We start from the raw sequence: 26,686 nt of genomic DNA, 5'->3' as shown, positions 1-26,686 counted from the left end.
ATGTGAACCCAGACAACTGGTTCCTAGGCCACTCCCACCTCCTACAGAAGATTCTTCTGGAGTGGCCACCACACCCCCAGTTCCCAAACCTGCCAGGCGACCGGAACAGCTATCCTGGTGGCTACCAGGGTCACATCGCCCCCATCGTGTCCCCGATGCCTAATCGCCTCGGTCACCTGTGGGCTTCGGTGGGTCCCAGGCCATTTTCCAGGCTGACATCTGTCTGCACCATCTCCTGTTTCAGTTCGCCGATCTCCGAGGCAATTGTGTCAATGAGCTATTCAAAGACAAAAATAGTGTGACGTCAGGAAGTGGAAGAGGCGTGCCCAGAGCTGGGCAGCTTCAGCCACTTCAATAGGAGCACAGAGGTGACCACTTTTCTTTTCTTTTTTTTTAAATCCTGGCTTTGTGAATTTCCTTTACCCAGAGGAGGGGGGAAATAGGGAGGGAGCAGCTTCTGAGAAAGAGGAAGAACTTAGGTTTCGGTATCACCCTAAAATATGACATAAATAAAACAAAAAAATATGACACCCAGTTTGCTTTCTCAACATGAACTACAAAGAGGAATAAACAAATCTTGGCAAAACCAGGCTTCAACATTCCTACTGTCAAAGTGAACAGTCAAAATGGATGCCCTGGATTAAACTTTATACCATCCTTATTCTGGTTACAGAAAGATGTCTATTTCAAAGATACATACAGTTGGCAAATCAACTTCCAATGACTTGTTAGGGGAAAGGGAAGAGAGAGGATTGTGTGGGGGTAGGAGTGGGTGAGCAGGCAGTCAGGGAGCTGCAGGGGAAGAGATGGGGAAACGTGTCTTCTTCTCGGAGAAGACTTGTGTAGTCTTGCATGCCTTGCTTACATGCTTGGGAAGAAGCTACATCTGACCCTGAAGTGTGGTCTGAATTCTTGAGCCCCCCTTCCTCCCCACATCCACTCATTCAAAAGAATCTTCATGATGCTAATCAGGATCTGTGGAACAGCTACTCAAAGTGTCACTGCTCATTCATTTTTTAAAAAATGTAGTACTTTTGCCTAGAAAATCCCATGGACAGAGGAGCCTGGTAGGCTGCAGTCCATGGGGTCGCTAGAGTCGGACACGACTGAATGATTTCACTTTCACTTTTCAGTTTCATACACTGGAGAAGGAAATGGCGGCCCACTCCAGTGTTCTTGCCTGGAAAATCCCATGGATGGAGGACCCTGGTGGGCCGCAGTCCATGGGGTCGCTAAGAGTTGGACATGACTGAGCAACTTCACTTTCACTTTTCACTTTTATGCACTGGAGAAGGAAATGGCAACCCACTCCAGTGCTCTTGCCTGGAGAATCCCAGGGACGGGGGAGCCTGGTGGGCTGCCGTCTATGGGGTCGCATAGAGTCGGACACGACTGAATTGACTTAGCAGCAGCAGTTATTTTTTCATATGGGGCTTCCCAGGTGGCTCGTGGTAAAGAATCCACCTGCCCTGCAAGAGACACAGGTTCAGTCTTTGAATTGGGAAGATCCCTTGGAAAAGGTAATGGTAACCCACTCCAGTATTCTTGCCTGGGAAGTCCCATGGACAGAGGAGCCTGGCAGACTACAGTTGATAGGGTCACAAAAGAGCTGGACACACCTTAGCGGCTAAATTAACAGATGTTTTCATATAAATGTTACTTATGTCAACAAGAAACCAATTAATATTTTAAAATAAACATTTAAATTATTTCTTTCCTAATATAGCAGATATCTGTAGGTGTAACCCACACGTCAAGCCCTCCATAATTTTTCACAGTGTAAAGGGGTCCTGGGGATAAAATGCTTGAGAATCATTGTTCTAGCTTAAAGATGTTGTCGTCTTGCCTCAAGCAGCTTTTATTCCACCCAGACTCTGGAAGAAATTTCATTTTGAGTCTATAGGCTGTACCAAAATGTACCCTTATCTATTCATTCATTCAGATTTTTATGTCTACTCACTTCATGCTAAGCACTCCATGACATTTCTCATGGAGATAATACTGTATTTGGGACACAGACCACAGCACTGAGCATCGAGAAGTTACAGAATGAAAAGAGAATTGAGTGATGCTGTAGGCGGTAGCTAAAGGGTCACCCTAGCTATGGTGGGTGGTGAGGACAGGTCTTTTGAGGAAGTGATGAAGCCCTGAATGACAAGGGAGCCAAGAAAAGATCAGGGGAGGAGCCCTCCACACAGCGAGTCCCAGAGGCGAGGGAGGTTTGTGGAAAACTGTGGTCTGCCTGCCACCAGCCTTTGTCCACCTTCTAGATTACAGTACCCTTGGATTTGAATTTTCAGCTGAGAACCATTGGAGGGCTTTAGTAGGGGAATGGCCATTTTACTTGTTTTATGTTCTAAAAAGATCTCCTTGGCTGCTGGCTACACATGGTTTGTAAGGAAAAGCAGCAAAAGTAGTTACGAGGCAACTGCAATGGTCCAGGCAAGAGACAACGGTGGTATGGACCAGAGTGGTATCAGAGAGAAGGGGGCAAATCCAGGAATCACTGGACATGGAAACTGAGAGATGGATTGAATGTGAGAGAAGTCTCAAGGCCACTCCTAAGTTGTTGGCTTGAGCTATTAGATAGACGATAGTGCCTTTCACTGAGGAAAACATGGGGAAGGATCAGATTTGAGGAAGTAACCCAGTGGACACTGCACAGGTTAAGTTCTAACTGAGTTGCTGGTTAGTCATCAATTCAATGTATTAAGTGACTTCTAATACTAAGGGTGGAACAACTTATACATTTGGAAGTCACTGGAATAGGTCACTGTGACAAGGAGAGACTATCTATGGGGGGTGGGGGGGATGGATAAGGGGCCCCAGCAAACAGCTGTGTGCACTCTCAGCACTTAGAGGTCAGGGGATAGGGGGCCAGCCAAGTCCATCCCCTTTGTGTGTGACCGGGGTGCAGGCTGTACGTGGAGCTTCTGGAAGCACTGGGGCCTTAGAAGAGGAGATAAGGGGATTTCCTTTGAGACACATTCCAGAGGCAAAAATTAAAAGTCTGACAATGTCAAATCCTTGAGGATGTGGGAAAACAGGAGCACTTACATGTTGCCGGAGCCATGTTTGGCAAGCACATTGGAAAGCCGTGTGTGGTACCTTATAGAGACACAGACTCCCGTGCACATGCTTGAGAGAAACCCACGCCCCTGGGTGAGATGAGAATATTGGCCGCACTGCTGTTTGTAAGAAAACCAAATTATAAGCATCTAAATGTCCACCAACTGGAGACACTGGATAAATGGAGGTATAGAATACTCCACAGCGGTTAAAATGAATGAACTAGGACTTCCCTGGTGGTCTAGTGGTTAAGACTCTGCATTTCCACCGCAAAGGGCATGGGTTCAATCCTGGATTAGAGAAATAAAATCCCATAAGCCTGCCCAGCGTAGCCAAAAAAAAAAAAAAAACGAAAGAAAAAGAAGCAGATTATATACATCAACACACAGGCAAAAGCTCAAACAAGTTTTCATAAAAGCAAAAAAAGAAAAGTGAAACAGATTACACTCAGTATATGAAGTTTAAAACTAAGCAAAATTGTACTGTTGAGTGTTTGTAGATACATATATGAAAACAGATGACTCCAAGATGCAGTATAGGGTTAATCATCCTAGTTCTCAGGAAGAGAAGTGGATGCAGGTGTGTACAGATGGATAGAGGTGTGCACAGGTGGGTGGAAGTGTGCACAGGTGGACAGAGGTGTGCACAGGTGGACAGAGGTGTGCACAGGTGGACAGAGGTGTGTGCACAGGTAGATGGAGGTGTGCACAGGTAGAGCATCTCAGCCACTTGCAGCACTTCATTTCTTAAAGTGGCAAAATGATGATACTAGATGGAGCTAGTGATGAGTGTAATATCATGCGATTTTCTGTATGTTTAATTGACTTCGTCATCAAACTTATTTAGTTCAGTTCAGTCACTCAGTTGTGTCCGACTCTTTGCGACCCCATGAATCGCAGCACGCCAGGCCTCCCTGTCCATCACCAACTCCCAGAGTTCACCCAGACTCCAATATGTAGGAAAATCGAAAAAGGAAGGACTAAAAAGGTGGGAGTGAGTAGGGTGAGCTGGGGGTGTCTGAGTGTCTGTGCAGGGGTCCCCCCCTCCACTTTCTAGGGCAGGAAGGTCACACATGGCCCATGAGGGAGCAAGCAGGCGTGCCCTGGGGAGGCCCAAACTCGACCTCCAGCAAATCTCAAAGGAAAGATTCCCAACCCAGCACATTCATCCTTTCTGCCCTCAGTCCCCTTCACGGCCATCATCACGAACTGAATGGCTTTCCCCGAGAGAAGCAGCTGACCCCTCCAGCCAGCTTTCTTTGTCCCAAACACACACTACAATCTGTGGTTGTCACTCAATACACCCAGATGGCAAACCACAGGTGGCACCCCTTATCTGTAAAGCAGAAGGGAAGGGCCAGGACCCCAAGGCATGAAGGTGGCTGACCACAGAGGCTGCCCTGGCTGGATGACTCTGGGACGCTCTGGATGGATTGAGGGCGTTTTCACCCCTTTCATCTCCCCTCTCCACCCCTTTTGACCCCAACTCATCCATCAGATGGCACAGATTTACCTGACAGATGGACCAGAGGCTAGGGTTCCAGAGCCAGGCCGCCAGAAACAAGAGTCACCCTAAAATGTCTGCTGCTCCCTGAGGTCAGCCCAGAGGTCCCTGATGGGATGTAAGCTGCTCCCCACCACTGTTCCCAGATACAGGTGTGTTTGATTGGTTTTAATTCTGGCAGATGTTTGACCTCACCCCTTATGCTCTCATGTTCTTCCAGATTTCATTCTTTGAGGGCAAACAGGGATAACTTAGCACCCACCGAAGGGGAAGCAGTGTGAACCGAAGTTTTAGCCTTTTCCTGTGTTAAAGCCAACAGCAGTCAGTTTCCGTGTAAGCTGCTTCATTCAAGTTTCTCCAAATCCACTTACACAACCTGATACCCCAGCACATCCGGGTCTCTGTTAGAACTCCTCCAGCGGGGAAGGGGCTGCCTACGCATGTGCCAAGCTGGAAGCCAGTGTGGCTTTCCGCAACCCTGTATGGCTGCCCTAGACATGTGTGGATGCCCGAGGGGGTGGCAACACAGCCAAACGGCTGTTACTCAGTGAACTGGCACCAGAGATGGGCCTCAGGTTTCAGGGCACAGAGCCAGTGAGATAGTAGTACTTGTTCAAAACACAGTAGCTATGTTCTCTCCAGAAAACCCCACAAGCAGCAACATAGTCAGGGCACAGACAGCCTGCCCGGAGAAAGTCAAGGCATGGCCTGTGTTCTGTATACCCCACAGGGCTGGGGTGCAGAGCAGGGAGAAGGCTGCTGGTAGGATCAGCTGTTTCTGCATCCGCCACAGGGAGAACAAGCCTGGGGCTGGGTCTCTGCGTCCCTCCTTCATTCTGCTCAGAAAGCCAGTGCCCCCGCCCTGGGCTCCAGAACAAAGTACAGGTAGTACTCCTTGGGATGAGTTTCACCCTACCCTGCAGCCAGGCCAAGGGCAGGAGAATTCGGGAAGCCCCAGGTTCTTTCCCGAGATCACACCCAGGGCTCGACAACATGGAACCTGTGCAGCTCCAGCCAGGCCCATGAGTCTACACTGATATGGACCAATCTGTAATTATTCTGTGTGGGTCATGTGCCTGTCAGGGGAACCTCACCAATGGGGCCACACTTCCAGCAGCAGGGGGTACAGTGTGTGAGGCAGCCCGCTTTGCAGCCCCTACCTGACAGAGAAATGAAGTGCTTCCTACCATATCAGTAAACAATGATGTCACAGTCGTCAGCGATTTCAGCCCTCCAGGGCATTCAGGAAGGAGGAAAAATACCTGAGATCTAACAGCCATCAGATTGCAACCACTCCCTTCAGAGAGCCCAAGGGAGCTCAGTTTAGTTCAGTGGCTCAGTTGTGTCCGATTCTTTGTGACCCCTTGGACTGTAGCACACCAGGCCTCCTTGTCCATCATCAACTCCCAGAGTTTACTCAAACTCATGTCCATCAAGTCGGTGATGCCATCCAACCATCTCATCATCTGTCGTCCCCTTCTCCTCCTGCCTTCAATCTTTCCCAGCATCAGGGTCTTCTCCAATGAGTCAGTTCTTTGCATCAGGTGGCCGAAGTATTGGAGTTTCAGCTTCAGCATCAGTCCTTCCAATGAACATTTAGGACTGATTTCCTTTAAGATGGACTGGTTGGAGCTCAGGATGTGAAAACAAAAAACACCCAGGACACTGGCCCCAAATAGTTGAGATGCATATGAAAGGGATGATTTCAGTGAGCCCAGACTCCTGCATCTTCCCATATACAGAAAAGCGCTAAATTCCTTGTGATATCTGGTTCTCTTTAATTCACAAAAATACTTTTGATGTTCAGACTACCTACCCTTTGTTGCAAAACTTCTATATAACCTGGCTCCTCACCGATCCCCTCACCCCCCTCCCCTGGAGCAATTCTCTCAAGACTACTTGAGGTGCTACCTCCTGGGCTTAAGTCCTAAAAATTTCCGTTGAATAAAACATAACTCTCATCTTTTACGTTGCAACTATTTTTTGTTTTTTAAGTCGAAAGAGCGGTGGTGAGGACCCCAGCTGTGGCTCAGAAAGACCTACCTTCCAATCCCAGCCCGACCCCTGTCAGCTGAGTCCTGAATCCCTCGGTACCGACTTATTCCTGAACCCCTGATATTAGGGCTTGGGTTTGGATGAGTTCATAGGATGATGAGATGAAAACACCTTGGAGCCTGCCCCTAAATGCTCTCACATTTTCTTCCTAGTTCAGTCCTCTCTTTATATGAATGGTGACCCGCTAGGAAGCAGAGAGCTGATAAAGCTGACACTTAAAAACAGACTCATTCACCTCCCTGCCTGCAAAGAGGTTGTTTCATCTCCGCTACAAAAGATTAGTGTTCCTGGACTCCAACCCTCCTTCTGCCTGTCTGCCCCAAAGTCTCTAAGCTTGAGATGTGCACACTAGATAACAATTTTCCCCAATGGACTGATGGACCAGGAGAGAAGTTGTCTGACACCCTTGCTTGCAGGGCAGGCTGGAGGGAGGGGAAAGGAGGGACTCAATCTTGCTTTGTTTATTTTAGAGTTAGATAAGAGGAGAGAGATTCTCTTGAAGGTCAAGTTAAAAAGAAAGTGTTTTTAGAGCAAGTTCTGATACAGGAATTCCAGGACTAACTCAGGAATGTTATCAGCGGTTCTTGAAAGGATGTGTCACTGACAGATGAAGACTTGAATCCTAGGATGTGGGAAAAGTCTGACTCCCAGCCATGGAATTTCTATTCCCCAAGTGCATTGAGTTGGCCTTGGGATATGATGGGCCTTGACAATCTTATCAGCTCTGTGGGCTTAGACCCACCTCCAGGTCACAAACAACCACTGACCCTCACAACTGCCTTTCCTGTTTCCGCTGAGCTGGCGGAGCCTCTAGGTCTAGTGGGCATACCCCATGCTGGAGTTTTCCTAAAGCAATCTGGAAAATAATTGGCTTGTTACAAACTTTCAGAAGATTCTTGCCCCAGGAACTGTCACCATGGAAACAAAGAAGTAATGAAGGCTGCTTGCCTTCACTTGTAGAGGAGTGTCTGGGGACTGACACTGGAGCATCTTGGAATCTGGCCCTTTTTTTGTTTTTATGTGTTAGTTGCTCAGTCATATCTGACTCTGCCACCCCATGGACTATAGTCCCCCAGGCTCCTCTGTCCTTGGGATTCTCCAGGCAAGAATATTGGAGTGGGTTGCCATTTTCTCCTCCAGGGGATCTTCCCAACCCAGTGGTTGAACCTGACCTCGGATTGAATCCTCCCTGCTCTGCATTTGAGTCTTAAAGTCCAGAGTCTTAACCACTGGACCGATAGGAAAGTCCCACCCTTGGTTAATTCGTTTCAAGTGGGAATGGTTTTCCACCAAAGGGACAAACCATGTAGGGATATACTTAGGAATACCCCATGTATCCATTCTATTTTGATAAATGCTTAGTTCGTTTCTAATATGTTGCTGTCACAATCATGATTGTGATGAGCAGCCTTGTGTACCGTGTGAAAACTCAAGAGAAAATGCCAAATTGTAGGCACATAGGAGGTTATGAGGAGGTACCATGTGGCTCTCCAGGGGTCTGTGCCCAGCTGCAGGGCCTCCACCTTCTTTGAAAACATCCACCTCACTTGTCAGTATTTACTGCGTGTTAGTCGCTCAGTCCTGTCTCTTTGCGATCCCATGGACTATATAGCTCGCCAGTCTTCTCTGTCCATGGGATTCTCCAGCCAAGAATACTGGAGTGGGTTGCCATGCCCTCCTTCAGGGGATCTTCCCAACCCAGAGATTGAACCTGAGTCTCCTGCATTGCAGGTGGATTCTTTACCATCTGAGCCACCAGGAAAGTATCAATTTTTTTAAGCTTTGGCTAATCTGATACATGGCTTTTTATTATCTTAGTGCTTTTCAAAGATTATTTTTGTTGGGAAGGAAGAAATTTTTCTCTGCCCTTCTACACTCTTCTGGCTGGTCAAAGAATTAAGAATTAAAAAAAAAAAGTGGGAACGTCCTTGGATGTCCAGTGGTTAACACTCTGAGTTTCCACTGGAAGGGGCGAGGACTCCATCTCTGTGGGGAACTAAGATTCCACATGCTGTGTGGCAGGGCCAAAATAACTAAAATAAATTAAATTAGGATGAAACAGGTTAACAGCAGAAAGTCAAACAAAGTGTAATAACATGTACACATAGGGGGGAGCCAAAAGAACCAAAATGGCCAAAACCTTTAAATATCACCTTCAGCTAAAGACAAAAGAGGGCTTCAAAGGGAAGGAAGGTAGTTCTTAGGAGATGGACCAGCAGCTGTTTGGAAAACAAAGGTTTGCTGGCCCCTGCAGATACAATGGGCCATGACTTCCCATCCACTGCCTCATGTGAGTTAGAGGCTTCTAGGCAACGGCTCCCTTCCTGGTACAGGTCCTCTATCTGTGTTTTTTTTAGGCAGTTTAAGGGCAAGGTCAAAGGTTCTTCCTGAGTCTTCAGAGCTATTGTCTCCAGCTTCAAATAATCTGCATGCCAAAGAGATATTTTGGGGTGGCAAGTTTTTCTTCCCTTCATATTTTGGTCATCTATTTGTATTTCTTCCCAGAGGGATGATCTGTTCGTTTATTTGTTGCCTGTTTAGGGGTTTGCTGATTTTTCTTAAGTTGTGAATATGAATCCCTTGTCTCAAATACTGAAGATTCCCCCTCATCCTGCTTCTCTGCCTTTTAAATTTCCTTAAATTAAAAAAAAAACAAACATATTTATTTTGCCTGTGCTAGGTCTTAGTTGCTCTTCATTGCAGCAGGCAAATTCTTAGTTCTGGCATCTAGTTCCCTGACCAGGGGTGGAACCCGGGCCCCCTGCTTTGGGAGCAAGAAGTCTTAACCACTGGACCACCCAGGAAGTCCCAACTTCCCTTAAACTTTGAATGTTGATAGAATCAAAAGTTACTTAAGGCTCTTGCTGACTCTCCGCTGTCTAGGAAGACACTCCTTATCTGGAAGTAAGAAAGTCTCCTTGGTTTTCTCTAAGACACATGTCATTTTGCCTCTTCACGTATGACGTATTTGTTTCTTTGTAGGCCTGTCATCGTCTGGATTTAATCCTGAGTGTGATGTGAAGTTGGGACAAGGAGGTGAGGGGTGACTGTGATAAGACCAGGGCTAGTTCTACATTACCCTCTCTCCTGGCCTAAACCCTGCCCCGAGGTACCTTCTGCAGGCCAAGGAATGTGCCCAGAAGGCTGCCTTTTCCCAGTTTGCCCAAAGGCTGGGCGTGGCTCAGGACAGGTGAACCCTGCACTGGCTTTTCACCCCGTATGGAGAGTCAGAGACACCACAGTATTTATGCCACAGTCCTTACTGATCCAAAACAGCCCTTCAGCCACAATCAGAACTTTGAAAGAAAGTGAAAGTGTTAGTCCCTCAGTCCTGTCCAACTCTTTAAGACCCCATGGACTGTAGCCCGCCAGGCTCCTCTACCCACAGAATTCTCCAGGCAAGAATACTGGAATGGGTTGCGATTCCCTTCTCCAGGGGATCTTCCTGACCCAGGGATTGAACTTGGCTCTCCTGCATTGCAGGCAGATTCTTTACCATCTGAGTCACCAGGGAAGCCAATCAGAACCTTCCTAGTTACCAAAAAACAACACCCACTACCTTCTTATTCCACTTTCTTCTTTGGAGTTAAAAAAATACAGCGCACCTCCAACACACGTAGAGGAAAACTTAATAAGCAACCCACCCCTTCCCATCCTCTGTGTGAAGTCAATGGTTTGCCATGAGTAATTTTCTGTTTTTAGCACAAAGTAGTAAATAGCAGTATTTAGAAGAAACAAATACGAGTGAATAATTGAATTATTTAAAAGCAGAATTTTGGCTAAAGGCCCGGCTTCAAATTCCTTTGGCTCTGTTGATTCAAGCCGTGCATTCCCTGAGGAAATCATTTGACCCCCTTACATTTTCTCATACGTGAACGGATGATGTGTTGAGGGTTGTTTCTCAGGGCCATTTAAGGGTCCAAGGAGGTGTTGCAGGCCATGTCCACAATAGATAGGCCCCTTTATTGTTTGCTGGAGGGTGGGGGGTGGGGGCGGCGGGGAGGCGGGTGTGGAGAGAGGCTTTCAATTGATACCACCCTCCTCAGAGGACAGCAAGGTCAGAAGTGTGGTTTAAGGTGTGCCACCAGAAGCTCCAGGTGGGGTTAAGGATGCTGGATGTGATGGCTGATTGTATATGCTGGGGACGCAGGTCCTGCTGCAATGCCCACAAGGGAGAGGGAGGCCTCCATGTGCTATTTCCCCCAAGCACTTGAATTCCATGGGGCTTGCTGGGGGCCTGAGAAGCATGGAGATTCTTTGAATGGGTCTCTTGGACTACAAGAAGATCAAACCAGTCCATCCTAAAGGAAATCAACCCTGAATATTCCTTGGAAGGACTGATGCTGAAGCTGAAGCGCCAATACTTTAGCCACCTGATGCGAAGAGCTGATTCATTAGAAAAGACCCTGATGCTGGGAACGATTGAGGGCAGGAGGAAAAGGGGACGACAGAGGATGAAATGGTTGGCTGGCTTCACTGACTCCATAGACATGAGTTTGAGCAAGCTCCAGGAGTTGGTGATGGACAGGAAAGGTGGTGTGCTGCAGTCCATGGGGTCGCAAAGAGTCGGACATGACTGAGCGACTGAACAACAACTTAGAATGGGTAGAAATATTTGAAAGGCAAAAGCCCCCATCAGTACTTGGTGCACCTTAGGTGTGATGGTACCCGCTGCAGGACTCACCCAGGGACCAGGCTTATGGACTTTTAGCCTCTTGTTAGACCTTCCTGGTATCTGCAAAGCCCTGCAAACATCAGGTTGCACAGCGGTCTCGCTGACACTAGTGCTTCTGCCAGACATGCTGGGTGCTTCCCCAAGGCCGTCAGGGGGAGGGAACTTGGCCCTCCACGGCCAGCCCCAGGTCCCTGTCAGAGGACAGAAACTGCATGATCTTGTGCACAGAGACCCAGAAGGACCCTCAGAGTCAGTTCTGGACCACTGACTGATGGGCGCTGACTGTAAACGCTCCTGCTCCCTCACCTCTGGTCCTTGAAGACAGAGCCAGAGTTACCCTCAAGGGACTTCCTTGAACTTGGACCCTTGCTCACCCTCTCTGCCCCACTCTGCTATGGGGTTTTCTTGGGAGCACTTTCTGATAAGCCACTTTCGTGAAAAATTTTAGCTCTGGGCTTGTTTCTGGAGACACTGACCCAAGGTGCCCCCAACCTCCCCTGTTTCCTCCCTTCCCTCCATTCACCACTTGAGGTTGATGGTCCTGTGTCTGAGACCATCCTGAAGCCAGGGGCTCTCCCCAATGGCCCCCACCTGGACGCAAATTCCGCAGAGCAGGAATGGTGTCCTTGTGTTCTGTGGAGACCTCCAAGCTCAGGACAGTTCGGGGCACTTCCCTCTCCTGCCTTCCTCTTGGTAACTTCCCTGTCCATTTCTGTCTAGACCAGGGATAAATCAGGACACGGGGTGGGTGGGGCTCCAGCCTGACCTCAGCTGGACACCACGGGGAAGTGGCTGACACTGTGGCAGCTGCTGCAAAGGCACAGCTCCAGAGTTTTCAGCTGTTCACCAGCGATCACACCAAGGGAGCTGTACATGCAGAATTCAGAGCTCTGAACCACTGTTCAGGTCTCACTGAGCAGAAGCCATTGGTTGGAAACCCTGGCCCCAGACTTCCCTGGCGATCCAGTGGTTAAGAATCTGCTTGCCAATGCAGGGGGCATGGGTCTGATTCCTGATCCGTTCCAGAAGGATCCCACATGCGGAGGAGCAACTAAGCCTGTATGCCACAACTACTGAGTTTGCACACCTAGAGCCTGTGCTCTGCAACAAGAGAAGCTACCGCTATGAGAAGCCCATGAGCACTGCAACTAGAGATAGCCCTCGAGCAGCAATGAAGACCCAGCGCAGCCAACATTAATAAAGACATACGAAAACAATAATGCAAAGAACTGACTCATTGGAAAAGACCCCGATTCTGGGAAAGACTGAGAGCAGGAGGAGAAGGGGGTGACAGAGGATAAGATGATTGGATGGCATTATCAACTCAATGGACATGAGTTTGAGCAAACTCCAGGAGAGAGTAAAGGACAGGGAAGCCTGGCATGCTGCAGTCCGTGGGTTCGAAAACATTCGGACTCAACTTAGCAACTGAACAACAACCTCTAATGACTAAATTGTAAGCTGCTTCTATCCAAGGGTAAGAGATCTCCACATTGGCTCTACCCTGCCAGACACTCACCTCCAAATATGGGGAGGCTGTGGAGGGCAGAGAGGTCCTCTGCCATCAAACACACCAAAGGCTCAGTACAACTTGAAGAGGCCCAGCCCAGAGCTGTTAGTTTAATTATATTTGAAATGATCCTCCACAACAAACACTAATATAACTTTAAACTTAGTGCATCTTTGGGGAAAAATTATTTTTTAATGTATTTATTTACTAATTTAAGGGGAAAATTTTTTTCCTATATTTATTTATTTTTATTTATTTATATTTGGCTGTGCCCGGACTGTGCTGCTGGATGTGGACTTTCTCTAGCTGCGGTGAGTAGGGGCTACTCTCTAGTTGGGTGCCTGGGCTTCTCACTGCAGTGGCTTCTCTTGTTGAGGAGAACAGGCTCTAGGCACACAGATTTCAGTAGTTGTGGCACACAGGCTTAGTCACTCTATGGAATGTGGAATCTTCCTGGACCAGGTATCAAACTCATGTCCCCTGCACTGACAAGTGGATTCTTACCCACTGCACCACAAGGGAAGTCCCAGAAAAAAAATTTTTTTTTAATGACACACAGAGTGTCCATATAAAATAAGGAAGCAGCCGGTGTGATGTGCCTTGAAATAGTCATTCTGCTGAGGTCCCGGTTTACTCTGTCAGTTGTCCGAGGTCGGTGTTGCATTGGATTCTTCAATGAGTTCAGAAGTTACAGATACCTCTCTATCGCTGCTTGTGGCTTTGAGTCGTAAGGTGAAATAACAAGATAACCAACAAACACCAGGAAGAGCAAAGCTCTTTCTAAGGCTCTGGAACTAATGTTTCTACAGCCCTGGTTTTAGCATCTGTGTCTGAAGTTTTAATGTCATATGTTTTAAAAAGATTTTTAGAAATGGGTACAGTGGTAATCATCTTGCAATGCAGAGAAATTTTAAGTCAATATATGGTGCACCAGAAATTAACTCAGTCTTACAGACCAACTGTTCTTCCAGTAGTCATGTAGATATGAAAACTGGACTAAAAGAAAGCTGAGTGCAGAACAATTGATGCTTTTGAACTATGGTGTTGGAGAAGACTCTTGAGAGTCCCTTCCAATCCCCAGTCCATCCTAAAGGAAGTCAGTCCTGAATATCCATTGGAAGGACTGATGCTGAAGCTGAAACTCCAAAACTTTGGCCACCTGATGCAAAGAACTGACTCACCAGAAAAGACCCTGATGCTGGGAAAGATTGAAGGCAGGAGGAGAAGAGGACAACAGAGGATGATATGGTTGGATGGCATCACTGACTCAATGGACATGAGTTTCAGCAAGCTCTGGGAGTTGGTGATGGACAGGGAAACCTGGTGTGCTGCAGTCCATGGGGTCGCAGAGAGTCAGACACAACTGAGTGACTGAACTGAACTGAACAGACCAATTATACTTCAAAAACAAACACATAAAAAAAGAGATCAGATTTGTGGTTATCAGAGGTGGGACATGAGGGTGCAGGGGAGAGGAAATTGGAGGAAGGTGGTCAAAATGTACAGACTTGTAATTATAAGATAAAGAAGCACTAGGAATGTAATGCACAACAGGATTAATACAATTAACATTGTATGATATATATGAAAATGGTTAAGAGAGTAAATCCTAAGAGTTCTCATTACAAGGAAAGAAAATCTTTTTTCACTTCCATCAATTTTGTATCTACTGGGTTGTCCAAAAAGTTAACTTTCTGGCCAACCTGCTATATGAAATTATGGATGTTCACTAAACTTATGGTGGACATCATTTCATGATGTATGCAAGTCAAATCAGTATGCTGTACGTAGCTGCATGTCAATTATATCTCAGTCAAGCCAGGGAAAAATAAGAAAAGAAAAAAGAAGCATGTACAGAGTACTTTAAAAACCTCAGACTCTAGGTCAACAACAGGAAAGATGCACAATCTGCTCCATCAAATTGAAGATACTATCATCGAAAGACATGGTGTTACTTTGTATACCACCAAGAAAAAAAAAAGCTGCCAGTAATAATTATAACATATCATTGATCACTGAAGTTGTTGTTCGGTTGCTAAGTCATGTCCAGCTCTTTGTGACTCCATGGACTGTGGCATACCAGGTTCCTCTGTCCCGCTAACTCCCAGAGTTTGCTCAAATTCATGTCCATTTATTCAGTTCAGTTCAGTTCAGTCGCTCTGTCGTGTCCGACTCTTTGCGACCCCATGAATCACAACATGCCAGGCCTCCTTGTCCATCACCAACTCCCAGAGTTCACTCAGACTCACGTCCATCAAGTCAGTGATGCCATCCAGCCATCTCATCCTCTGTCCTCCCCTTCTCCTCCTGCCCCCAATCCTTCCCAGCATCAGAGTCTTTTGCAATGAGTCAACTCTTCGCATGAGGTGGCCAAAGTACTGGAGTTTCAGCTTCAGCATCATTCCTTCCAAAGAAATCCCAGGGCTGATCTCCTTCAGAATGGACTGGTTGGATCTCCTTGCAGTCCAAGGGACTCTCAAGAGTCTTCTCCAACACCACAGTTCAAAAGCATTAATTCTTCGGCGCTCAGCCCTCTTCACAGTCCAACTCTCACATCCATACATGACCACAGGAAAAACCATAGCCTTGACTAGATGGATCTTTGTTGGCAAAGTAATGTCTCTGCTTTTGAATATGCTATCTAGGTTGGTCATAACTTTCCTTCCAAGGAGTAAGCGTCTTTTAATTTCATGGCTGCAGTCACCATCTGCAGTGATTTTGGAGCCCAGAAAAATAAAGTCTGACACTATTTCCACTGTTTCCCCATCTATTTCCCATGAAGTGATGGGACCGGATGCCATGATCTTCGTTTTCTGAATGTTGAGCTTTAAGCCAACTTTTTCCACTCTCCACTTTCACTTTCATCAAGAGGCTTTGTAGTTCCTCTTCACTTTCTGGCATAAGGGTGGTGTCATCTGCATATCTGAGGTTATTGATATTTCTCCTGGCAATCTTGATTCCATCTTGTGTTTCTTCCAGTCCAGCGTTTCTCATGATGTACTCTGCATGTAAGTTAAATAACAGGGTGACAATATACAGCCTTGACATACTCCTTTTCCTATTTGGAACCAGTCTGTTTTTCCATGTCCAGTTCTAACTGTTGCTTCCTGACCTGCATACAGGTTTCTCAAGAGGCAGGTCAGGTGGTCTGGTATTCCCATCTCTTTCAGAATTTTCAACAGTTTATTGTGATCCACACAGTCAAAGGCTTTGGCATTGTCCATAAAGCAGAAATAGATGTTTTTCTGGAATCCTCTTGCTTTTTCCATGATCCAACAGATGTTGGCAATTTGATCTCTGGTTCCTCTGCCTTTTCTAAAACCAGCTTGAACATCAGGAAGTTCATGGTTCACGTATTGCTGAAGCCTGGCTTGGAGAATTTTGAGCATTACTTTACTAGCGTGTGAGATGAGTGCAATTGTGCGGTAGTTTGAACATTCTTTAGCATGGCTTTTCTTTGGGATTGGAATGAAAACTGACCTTTTCCAGTCCTGTGGCCACTGCTGAGTTTTCCAAATTTGCTGGCATATTGAGTGCAGCACTTTCACAGCATCATCTTTCAGGATTTGAAGTAGCTCAACTGGAATTCCATCACCTCCACTAGTAATCCAAGTCTATGCCCTAGCCAGTAATGCTGAAGAAGCTGAAGTTGAATGGTTCTATGAAGACTTACAAGAATTTTTAGAACTAACACCCAAAAAAGATGTCCTTATCATTATAGGGGACTGGAATGCAAAAGTAGGAAGTCAAGAAACACCTGGAGGAACAGGCAAATTTGGCCTTGGAATACGGAATGGAGCAGGGCAAAGACTAATAGAATTTTGCCAAGAAAATGCACTGGTCATAGCAAACACCCTCTTCCAACAACACAAGAGAAGACTCTACACATGGACATCACCAGATGGTCAACACCAAAATCAGACTGATTATATTCTTTGCAGCCAAAGATGGAGAAGCTCTATAAGGTCAGCAAAAACAAGACCAGGAGCTGACTGTGTCTCAGACCATGAACACCTTATTGCCAAATTCAGACTTAAATTGAAGAAAGTAGGGAAAACCACTAGACCATTCAGGTATGACCTAAATCAAATCCCATATGATTATACAGTGGAAGTGAGAAATAGATTTAAGGGCCTAGATCTGATAGATAGAGTGCCTGATGAACTATGGAATGAGGTTCGTGACATTGTACGGGAGACAGGGATCAAGACAGAAAAGAATGCTAAAAAGCAAAATGGCTGTCTGGGGAAGCCTTACAAATAGCTGTGAAAAGAAGAGAAGTGAAAAGCAAAGGAGAAAAGGAAAGATATAAGCATCTGAAAGTGGAGTTCCAAAGAATAGCAAGAAGAGATAAGAAAGCCTTCCTCAGTGATCAATGCAAAGAAATAGAGGAAAACAACAGAATAGGGAAGACTAGAGATCTCTTCAAGAAAATTCGCGATACCAAGGGAACATTTCATGCAAAGATGGGCTCGATAAAGAACAGAAATGGTATGGACCTAACAAAAGCAGAAGATATTAAGAAAAGGTGGCAAGAATACACAGAAGAACTGTACAAAAAAGATCTTCACGACCCAGACAATCACGATGGTGTGATCACTGACCTAGAGCCAGATATCCTGGAATGTGAAGTCCATTGATTATAGGATACAAATAACTTCAGAGATGGTGGTGACTTTCGAAGCAGTAAGTCTTAGAATTGAAATGCACTATCTTTGTCTTCATGCGGATCAAGGGGAAGGGCCTGAGGCTGTTTTGGTTGATTGTTAGCAGCTCGTTTTGTTGTTTTGATAACAACAAACATGCTGTGTGGGACCAGCATCCTGGAACTTACAAAACAGTGGTGGGCAGATGACCAGCCAGCCTTCCAGCCTCCTGGGCTCCACCTGGCACTCCCTCCAGGTGTGACAGGCCTCGAGAGGGTGTTCCAACAAGCTGGAGGCTGGAAGCCTGGCCAGAACATATTCCTGCACACCAAGCAGGCTTCTCTGCCCAGGAACTGCAGTGTGGCTAAGTTAACCACTACAATCAACCTTGTCCACCCACTCATCGGTTCTGTCACAGAAACTATTCCTAACAAAACCATACAAAAAAGTTCCCTCCAAAGTCAGAGCTGGGCACTGTCTAACAAGCCTGCCTAAGCATCACCTGGGATCTCATTTTGTTTGATTCTTTTTTTTTTTTTGGCCACATCGTGAGGCTTTCAGGATCTTAGTTCCCCAACCAGGGATTGAATCCAGGCTCCCAGCAGTCAAAGCTCCGAGTTCTAACCACGGCAGGGCCAGGGAAGTCCCCAACTCTTTTCTTTTACAGAAGGCTCAGACTCTGTAAAGTCAGATGCAGAACTTGTGGGAGAGTGATACGTCACAAATTATGTTTGTTTGGCAGAATAGATATCCCCAAAGGCTTTGGCTTTTTTGCCCTGTCCATCTTGAGCCAGTTTTGTGTTGCTGCTGCTACTGCTGCTAAGTCACTTTAGTTGTGTCCGACCCTGTGCGACTCCAGAGACGCAGCCCACCAGGCTCCCCCGTCCCTGGGAATCTCCAGGCAAGAACACTGGAGTGGGTTGCCATTTCCTTCTTCAATGCATGAAAGTGAAAAGTGAAAATGAAGTCGCTCAGTCGTGTCCGACTCGTAGCGACCCCATGGACTGCAGCCCACCAGGCTCCTCTGTCCATGGGATTCTCCAGGCAAGAGTACTGGAGTGGGTTGCCATTGACTGTGCTATATAAAAGTGCAGTATTGGAAGGTCAAAAAGTGGTTGCATATCAGTTATCATCAAGCCCATATCTAACCTTGCAAAACTAGATTCACAAAGCTGGCTGATGGTAGATGGTAAAGCTTGTTCAAGATAAACTTCTTCGGCACATTCTTTATTTACTGCTGCTGCTGCTGCTAAGCCACTTCAGTCGTGTCCGACTCTGTGCGACCCCATAGACAGAAGCCCACCAGGCTCCCCCATCCCTGGGATTCTCCAGGCAAGAACACTGGAGTGGGTTGCCATTTCCTTCTCCCTTTATTTAGTAGCCTCTGCCATCTGTGACTGGCTCCAATAGCCTACTGATTTTCTCCTTAATGAGGTAAACAAATCTGTGATGCACATTCACTGTGTATTTGTTTGAGAATTAAGTTTTTTACTTCTATTCATTCTAAGAGACTTGACAGCTGTGTATGTATGCGGTGGGGTGGGGGTGAGGACTGCTTAACCTCTCTGGACTTCAGTTTCCTGAAGCATTAAATACATCATTGGACTTCTGACACCTCTTCTGGCTCAGACTCCTGATGACAACCAGCTGCCCCGCTTAGCCTTTCCGGAATGCAGTGGCATAAGTGTCTGTCACATTCACTTCCCTTTTATCACCTCCAGCTTCCTACCAAGCAGCTGCCTGCACTGGGCTTTCTACCAGCCCTGGAGAAGAAATAATGACTCACCCTTTCTGGAAGTTGATCTGAATGTATACATCCACAGCTCAGTATGCAAACTATCAAATTTGGCATTTCCAATTCTAGGAGATTCAAATAAACACTCAGGTATACGTAAAGAAAGGGTCTTGTGAGCATCATTTACAATAGTAAACAATGGAAAAAGGAGTAAGTGTCTAATAACAGTGACCTCATTAAAAGTATGGTACAGCAAGATGCTGGAATATTATACAGCCCTTAAAATGGTGATTCTATGTTTATTCCGATGGCACCCCACTCCAGTACTCTTGCCTGGAAAATCCCATGGATGGAGGAGCCTGGTAGGCTGCAGTCCATAGGGTCGCTAAGAGTCAGACAGGACTGAGCGACTTCACTTTCACTTTTCACTCTCATGCATTGGAGAAGGAAATGGCATCCCACTCCAGTGTTCTTGCCTGGAGAATCCCAGGGTCAGGGGAGCCTAGTGGGCTGCCATCTATGGGGTCACACAGAGTCGGACACGACTGAAGTGACTTAGCAATATATCAGTACAGAAATTTGTTACTCAGTGGAAAAAACTTGCATATATTGCCTAAGCCCATTTAGGCAATATATTTATTATGGATTACCGTAATGCAGTATAATTATAGACAGAAAGCAAAATTCTGGACTCAGGGACATCCCTAGTGGTGCAGTGGTTAAGACTTCACCTTCCAATGCAGGGGGTGCAGATTTGATCCATGGTTGGGAAGCTAAGATCCCACATGCCTCGAGGCCAGTAAAACCAAAACATGAAACAGAAGCAATATTGTAACAAATTCAATAAAGACTTTAAAAAGTGGTTCACATTTTAAAAAAGTATTTAAAAAAAATTCTGGATTCATCAGCATCAAGATTCTCACAGGGCTCCTTTCCACGTAGAGCAATAAAAGATGGTAAAATATAGGTAACATTCTCTTTCTTCTTTACATTAAAATTTTTTCTACAATAGCTTTTATTTTTCCCATAGAAAAAATAGCTATTTTCTTTGGGAAAAACAGAAGTAATAGAATAGTTCAGCAGGTGGAATTTATACAGAGCCTAGAGTTAACATCATGGCAGTTAGACAAGTCTTCAGAGCTCCTAGGTTTGGCAATATAATGCTCCAGTTTGGGCAATACATATATATGTGTGTGTGTGTGTGTGTGTGATCAGCTGCTCAGTCACGTTCAATTTTCTGCGACCCCAGGCTCCTGTTTCCAGGCAATAATACTGGAGCAGGTTGCCATTTCCTACTCTAGGGGATATTCCAGATTCAGGGATTGAACCTGTGTCTCCTGCATTGGCTGGCTGATTCCTTACCACTGTGCTACCTGGCATAGCAGGTGCTTAAGTCGTCAAATGGAAGGGCCAGTAAGAAACCACTTGGTCAGTGGAGGCCTCAATAAAACAAAGAAATGGGCTGTTCTGCTAATTATCATGGTCTGAGCTACTGAATTAAATTCCTTCTCTTGAGGCCAGACTGACACTCAAAAGGGTTATACCTTACCCACCCAGCCTACCTTTTTTTGGACAAATCTACTCAATTACACATCAGGGGTTGACTTCAATATCAAATCAGGGTTGCTTCTCATTCCAAAACATCAGTTACACATAAGGAAGTTTTCTCTCTCTTTCTTCTTTCTTCAAGTTACAAAAACCAGGGCAAACTCTGAGCTGCACTTTTCCTGTGCCCACTGTCTCTACTCAGCCCCTAGTGCCCCCCTCCCACAACGCTACCAGTTTTAGATGCAGTGAGAGAGAGGGTGTTTCTTGTGGCATTTCCTCAGATGGTTTTCACTCAACACTAGCGGTGTGGGATGTAAACAGGCATGATTTCAAAAAAAAGTTACTGCTCCAATAACACTGGAAATATCCAAGGAAACCGGGTTAAACATTCAATTAAACAAGGTCACGTGGACTCCTCAAAAATGTTTAAAACGCAGGTGTGAGTGAGGTTTCCGAGAAGAGAATGGAGTGTCCAAGATTCCACTGTTCTCCTGATCTGGTCTTCTTGTTTGTTTGGTTGTTCTTTAGCTTTTATTTTATATTGGAGTTGTTGTTTAACCACTAAGTTGTGTCCAACTCTTTGCAACCACAGGGACTGTAGCCCACCAGGCTCCTCTGTCCCCAGGATTTCCCAGGCAAGAATACTGGAGTGGGTTGCCATTTCCTTCTTTAGGAGCTCTTTCCGGATACAGGGATTGAACCTGAGCCTCCTGTATTGCAGGCAGATTCTTTACTACTTAGCCACCTAGGAAGCCCATATTGGAGTATAGTTGATTAAAAACATTGTGTTAGTTTCAGGTATAGAACAAAGTGATTCATACTATATAAATACATGTATCCATTTTTTTTCTAACTCTTTTCTCATTTAGGTTATTATAGAATATTGAGCAGAGTTCCCTGTGCTATACAGTAGGTCCTTGCTGGTTATCTATTTTAAACAGAGAAGCGTGTACATGTCGATCCCAAACTCCCAATCTACCCTTTCCCCCCACCCTCTGCCTCAGTAACTATAAGTTCATTCTCTAAGCCTGAGAGTCTGTTTCTGTTTTATAAATAAGTTCATGTCTTAGTGTGACTGCTGTTTTTTTATATTCTGCATATAAGCCGCCCCCGCCCCCCAACCCCTTCGATCTTTAAGACTCTGTTGAGGACAATTTTCAGGTTCTACAGAAACTCTTAAGGAAGTGATGGCCTAAGGAGATGCTGACATGGTCCCTAGGAATAGCAATTGCCATATATGGGATTTCAATTTTATTTTATTTAATGATAAGAAATATTTTTAATCTCATTTTGTTCACATATTCTTTGCCTGAATTGGATTGTTTATCTGTGTTCAATTTTTTTTTTTTTTTTAAAGAGAAATACAGGAGTAAGGAGTCAAAGGGAAAGTAATAGGAGAAGAGCCATGAATCTACAACTTGCAACATTAAGGTGAAATTTTTGAAATTAATCATTAAAAATGTTTTTTCTGTAAATTGAGGATGACAACATCCTCTGAGAACATATACTTAATTTAGGGAAGGAAGAAGGCAGAGGGATTCTGAAAAGGGAATTTGGACTGTAAGAAAATGTAGAGTCTGGTCATTTTCAGTCTTGTGAAGATGATTAACAACTTGGAGGTGATGAATCACAGAAGCACTGAAACTTACTAAAATGCAAAGGCTTAGTTCCTCATCAGGAACTGAAGCACCGATGTGGATGTTGGCGAGGCACCCAGCTCAGAACATCAGATGTACATGCAGCAAGTACAGGCAGTGCCCACCCCTGCCTCCTGGGGTTGCCGCTCCCTCAGGTTCCACTGCAGACACCTGGACCCCCCTGCCTAAGGCTGTGGATACTCTGAAGACATGTGCAGCGGGGGTGTGGGGGTGTGGTAGGGCTCTGTGCACAGGTACCCTAGCTTCCTCCCACCCTGGAGGGACAACTCTGACCAAAAAACAGTTTTGCAATGACAGCCACAGTCAACTCACATTTACAGAAGACCGGCCACCTTTGGGGCACCAGGCTAAATGGGCACCAGAAGAAGGGTAAGACATTGTCCCCATCTCTAAACCTGTCACTAAAAAGCCTTACAATGTGACTAGAAGGTTAAGACAGAAAAGTAACAAGAAATATACACCTGGTGAGTGGCCACGGCCGGTGATAACTGGGACACCTCTGATTTACCCCAAAGTCATAGTCATGCCCCCCTGCTCACCGAGTAGACTGCAGGGCCTTCGCTCCGGCCAGCAGACACCAGGAGCCACATTTTGCAAGAGACTCAGGCTTAACTTCAGTTCTAGCGCACATCTCTCACCCTCTGACACATGCTTGTGTACCTTGTGGGTGATGTGCCTTTAATCAGAGAAGTTTTAACGTTCTTACTCAGGGCAAGAGAACTAAGACCTTTAGAAACAGAAGCCATGCCATGTTCACAGCAGCATTACTCACGACAGCTAAAAGGTGGAAGCAGCCCAAATGCTCATTATGGATGAATGGATAAACAAAATGTAGATTACACATATAATTATTATTCCTCCTTAAAAAGGAAAGACATTCTGACACACGCTCCATCACAGATGAACCTTGAGGACATTATGCTGAGTGAAATAAGCCCATCACAAAAGGACACTGTATGATTCCACTGATACGAAGTTCCTGGAATGTAGTCAAGTTCATAGAGACCGACAGTAGCACGGTGGCTGTCAGGGGCTGGGGGAGGAAGGACCGGGAAGTCAGTGTTTAATGGGGATGGAGTTTCAGTTGGGGAAGGTATAAGAGTTCCGAAACTGGTTGGCAGGAATTGTTACACAATAATGCGAGCACATGTAATGCCATGGAAATGTACACTTAAAATGGTAAATTTTGTGTATGGTTCACCACAATTAAAACCCCAAATCCATAAAAATCAGAAAGCAGGGTATCAAAGTTTTTTGTTTTGTATTTTTTTTTTTTTTTTTACAGATCTGTGCTATAGGGACCATCTTTGGAGAAAATAAGCTACAATAATCCAATTCCAGCTTTTAAGCCCTGGGCTCCCCTAAGAAGGTAATGGTCATCTGAAGCAAAGCCCCAGAGGCTCCAAGATGTGAAAAGGTGTGACCTCTGGACAGCACGTCCATGAATTCCACACCCGTGGACCCAGGGCCAACCCAGCTGGCACTCTGCAGGTGGTGCCTCTTGGCGCCGGGATAAAGTACAGTTCCCGCAGCCAGGGGTCCCCACACCTCTGCATCTTAAACACTACATATAGAGAACAGACGGATGCTCCACAACCAAGATAGTCAGGAGTGACCAGTCCAGCCTAGGAGGCCTGGAATCTTCCCAGTGCTGGACAGACTACTGGAACCAGGGGGCCAAACCAAGATCCCCTAGGAGGGAAGAGCTGGCCTTATGACGAGCATCCACCGGCGGGCCCGAGGCTGAGGCCAGAGCTGGACAGCTGGGTCCTAGCCCACACGCCTTCCTTTTGTGCCCCTGAAAAATGCCCCAAAGCTCTCGCCTGGTTTGGGGTCTGAGCATTTTGGTTCAGATGAGACACCTGCTTATGGCCAGATGACTTCTGTGGGTACACAGAAGTCTCTTGAACTCTTCTTGCAACTTTCTAAGGAAATGTGAAATTGTATCATATGAATACGTGATGTTATATAACATGCACATATATGTCAGTACACGAGGAATCCTTTGTGCCATCCTTACAACTCTGCTGTAAATTTGAAATGATATCAGTCAAACCCCTCACTCCCGACTCCTGGGTGGGGTTGGGGTGGGGGGCAGGAAATTAATACAACATACTTAAGAATGAAAACCAGACTGCCAGCAGTCACTTCCCTCTTTCTCCCAGCTCATCTCCAGAGCTTACTCTGCACATTCTTCTTGTTGGGAAATCTCTGCTTTGGAAAGTGCAGGCCACTCTGTTCCTTGTCCTCAAAATCTTTGTCCAGGCACCCTCGGCCTAGTCAGAGGAAGGGTGGCCCACACACCTCTTCCTGCACAGCAGCTGGGCTCCAAGGCCTGGTTGTGCCTCGTTTCTGTGTGCCCGACCACACCCAGCCCCCGGGGCTAACACTTTGCCCCCTGGGGAGCCAAGGCTCAGGGGTCACCAGGAAGACCTGCCAAGCTCCCTGATAAGCCCCAGGACCACACAGCCCTGGTTGGAAGGCCAGTTTGAACTCCTGCCCCCTGGGTGGCCTGTGAGGGAGACCATAGATAAGCTCCCTGAGCCTCAGTCTTCTCATCTGTAAAAGGGGCAATAATCAGTTAGTCGGGGGGACGAATGGGAACTGGCTTAGGGGAGGTGCCCAGCCCCTCTGTGGCCAATAAGAGCCCTGGCTGGTTCTGGGTGGGGCTGTGGAGCTCAGCATTGAGTTGTGAAAGTTTCTAGGAGGGAAGCATTTTAATTTCATCATTAAATTTAATTCCATCATCAATTTAATTTCATCATTCAAAGTTAACTTCTGTGTCACAGAGGAAAAATAAAAAATTATTTAAAATTACACACAAATGGTGGTGGGGCACAATTCTTTAGGCTTTGCCCACATACTGTGACTACTAAGCCCATGCATTGACAACACTGCAATGAACAGGTGTGGCCATGTCCCCGCCACAAACACAGGTGCCAGCCGGCTCTGACTTGAAGGTGACAGCTGGCTAACTCTGCCCAGAGTGACTGTCTGGGTCCCTGGGTGGCCCCCCTCCAACCTACTTTGCATATTTCAGGTAGAGGAGCCATTTCAAAGACTCTGGGGCAGGCCTGAGCAAAAAACACACACCAAGACCTCACAACCTTCCTAAAGTGGCAGTGGGCAGCTGGCTGTAGCCCAGCGTTTTCAAGACTGATTCCAAGAAGGTGCAGAGGTGGAAAACACAAAGTCCATGGCTCCAGACGGGCTAAGATGATATGCACAATAAAGATGAGAAGGTGGAGGGCAAGACAGAGGGAACGAGAAGTGATGGGAAGACTTGGGAGTGTTTTGAGAGCAAGGAGAGGGGGCATTTCTGGAGGGGCAGCTGGGCACAGAGACATGGGTAGGTTGACCAGCAAGCCAAGCTGTGCGGGGATGGAGGTCTGCTCTGCATCCTTTGAAGTTCCCACCCCTAGAGTCTGATTGGAGATCTGCACTGGAATCCAAGAACCTGCATTTCTAAGACATCTCCAGGTGAAGCTGAGACCAGAGCCAGGACCACACATTGAGAACCACTGATAGAGGCTGCCTTGGTAACAAACTCCGGCCAATGAGAACGTTGCCCTTCCATCAGAAGACCACATTTCATGTGTCAATTACTTCCTACTGCTGCTGCTACTGCTGCTGCTGCTAAGTCACTTCAGTCATATCTGACTCTGTGGGACCCCATAAACGGCAGCCCACCAGGCTCCCCCGTCCCTGGGATTCTCCAGGCAAGAACAATGCAGTGGGTTGCCATTTCCTTCTCCACGATTATTTCCTAACACGCAGGTAAATGCAAAGACACATACTCAGGCATCTCACCTTGAGAGGCCTACCTAGTTCATCAGTGTCTTCTGGTCTCTCCAAAAACAAGAATCACCAGGGCCCTTGTTAAGGCAAAGGGTTCCGTTTCCTCCCTTGGTGGTTCTGATTTAGTGGATATGAGAATCTGCATGTTAACAAGAACCTACTGGAATTCTTATCTGTGACTGTTCAGGGAAGGAAATCCTCCTCATAGGAGACCCTTACTTAACAGCCAAGAGAACGGAACCAAGAAGGCAACACCTTCCCCCAGGGGGATGTCCTAAGATTCAATTCAGTTCCAACACCACCCAAAGTCAGCACACTTCACCTGCCCAAAGGAGAGGCCAGTCTCTACAAAAAAACCTGTGCCCCAAACAAAGCAGTCAAGTTCACAGCAGGATGCAGGGTTAGGCCAGGTGTGGCGCCTGGCGCTCAGGGACCCTGCAACCGCTGAACCTTAATGTGTTGCAGGTGCTTGGGGGTAATATCACTGAA

At 46.3% G+C, this 26,686-nt stretch overlaps 1 protein-coding gene across 16 annotated transcripts in view; it reads right to left on the bottom strand.

Annotated features, from left to right (window-relative positions):
• Positions 1 to 26,686, bottom strand: part of RIN2 (Ras and Rab interactor 2) — a 208,165-nt gene that overhangs the window by 63,143 nt on the left and 118,336 nt on the right. For 11 of the 16 annotated variants that reach the window (XM_025000743.2, XM_025000742.2, XM_059892716.1 and 8 more), the window contains 1 exon segment: positions 177 to 277. The exons of 2 other annotated variants lie outside the window; for them this stretch is intronic. In XM_025000743.2, the coding sequence (XP_024856511.1) occupies positions 177 to 277 (101 nt within the window). 16 annotated transcript variants of the gene reach the window in all.

Source organism: Bos taurus, chromosome 13, assembly GCF_002263795.3.
Source record: "Bos taurus isolate L1 Dominette 01449 registration number 42190680 breed Hereford chromosome 13, ARS-UCD2.0, whole genome shotgun sequence".
Taxonomy (NCBI): domain Eukaryota; kingdom Metazoa; phylum Chordata; class Mammalia; order Artiodactyla; family Bovidae; genus Bos; species Bos taurus.
This window is presented reverse-complemented; position numbering and strand designations above follow the sequence as displayed.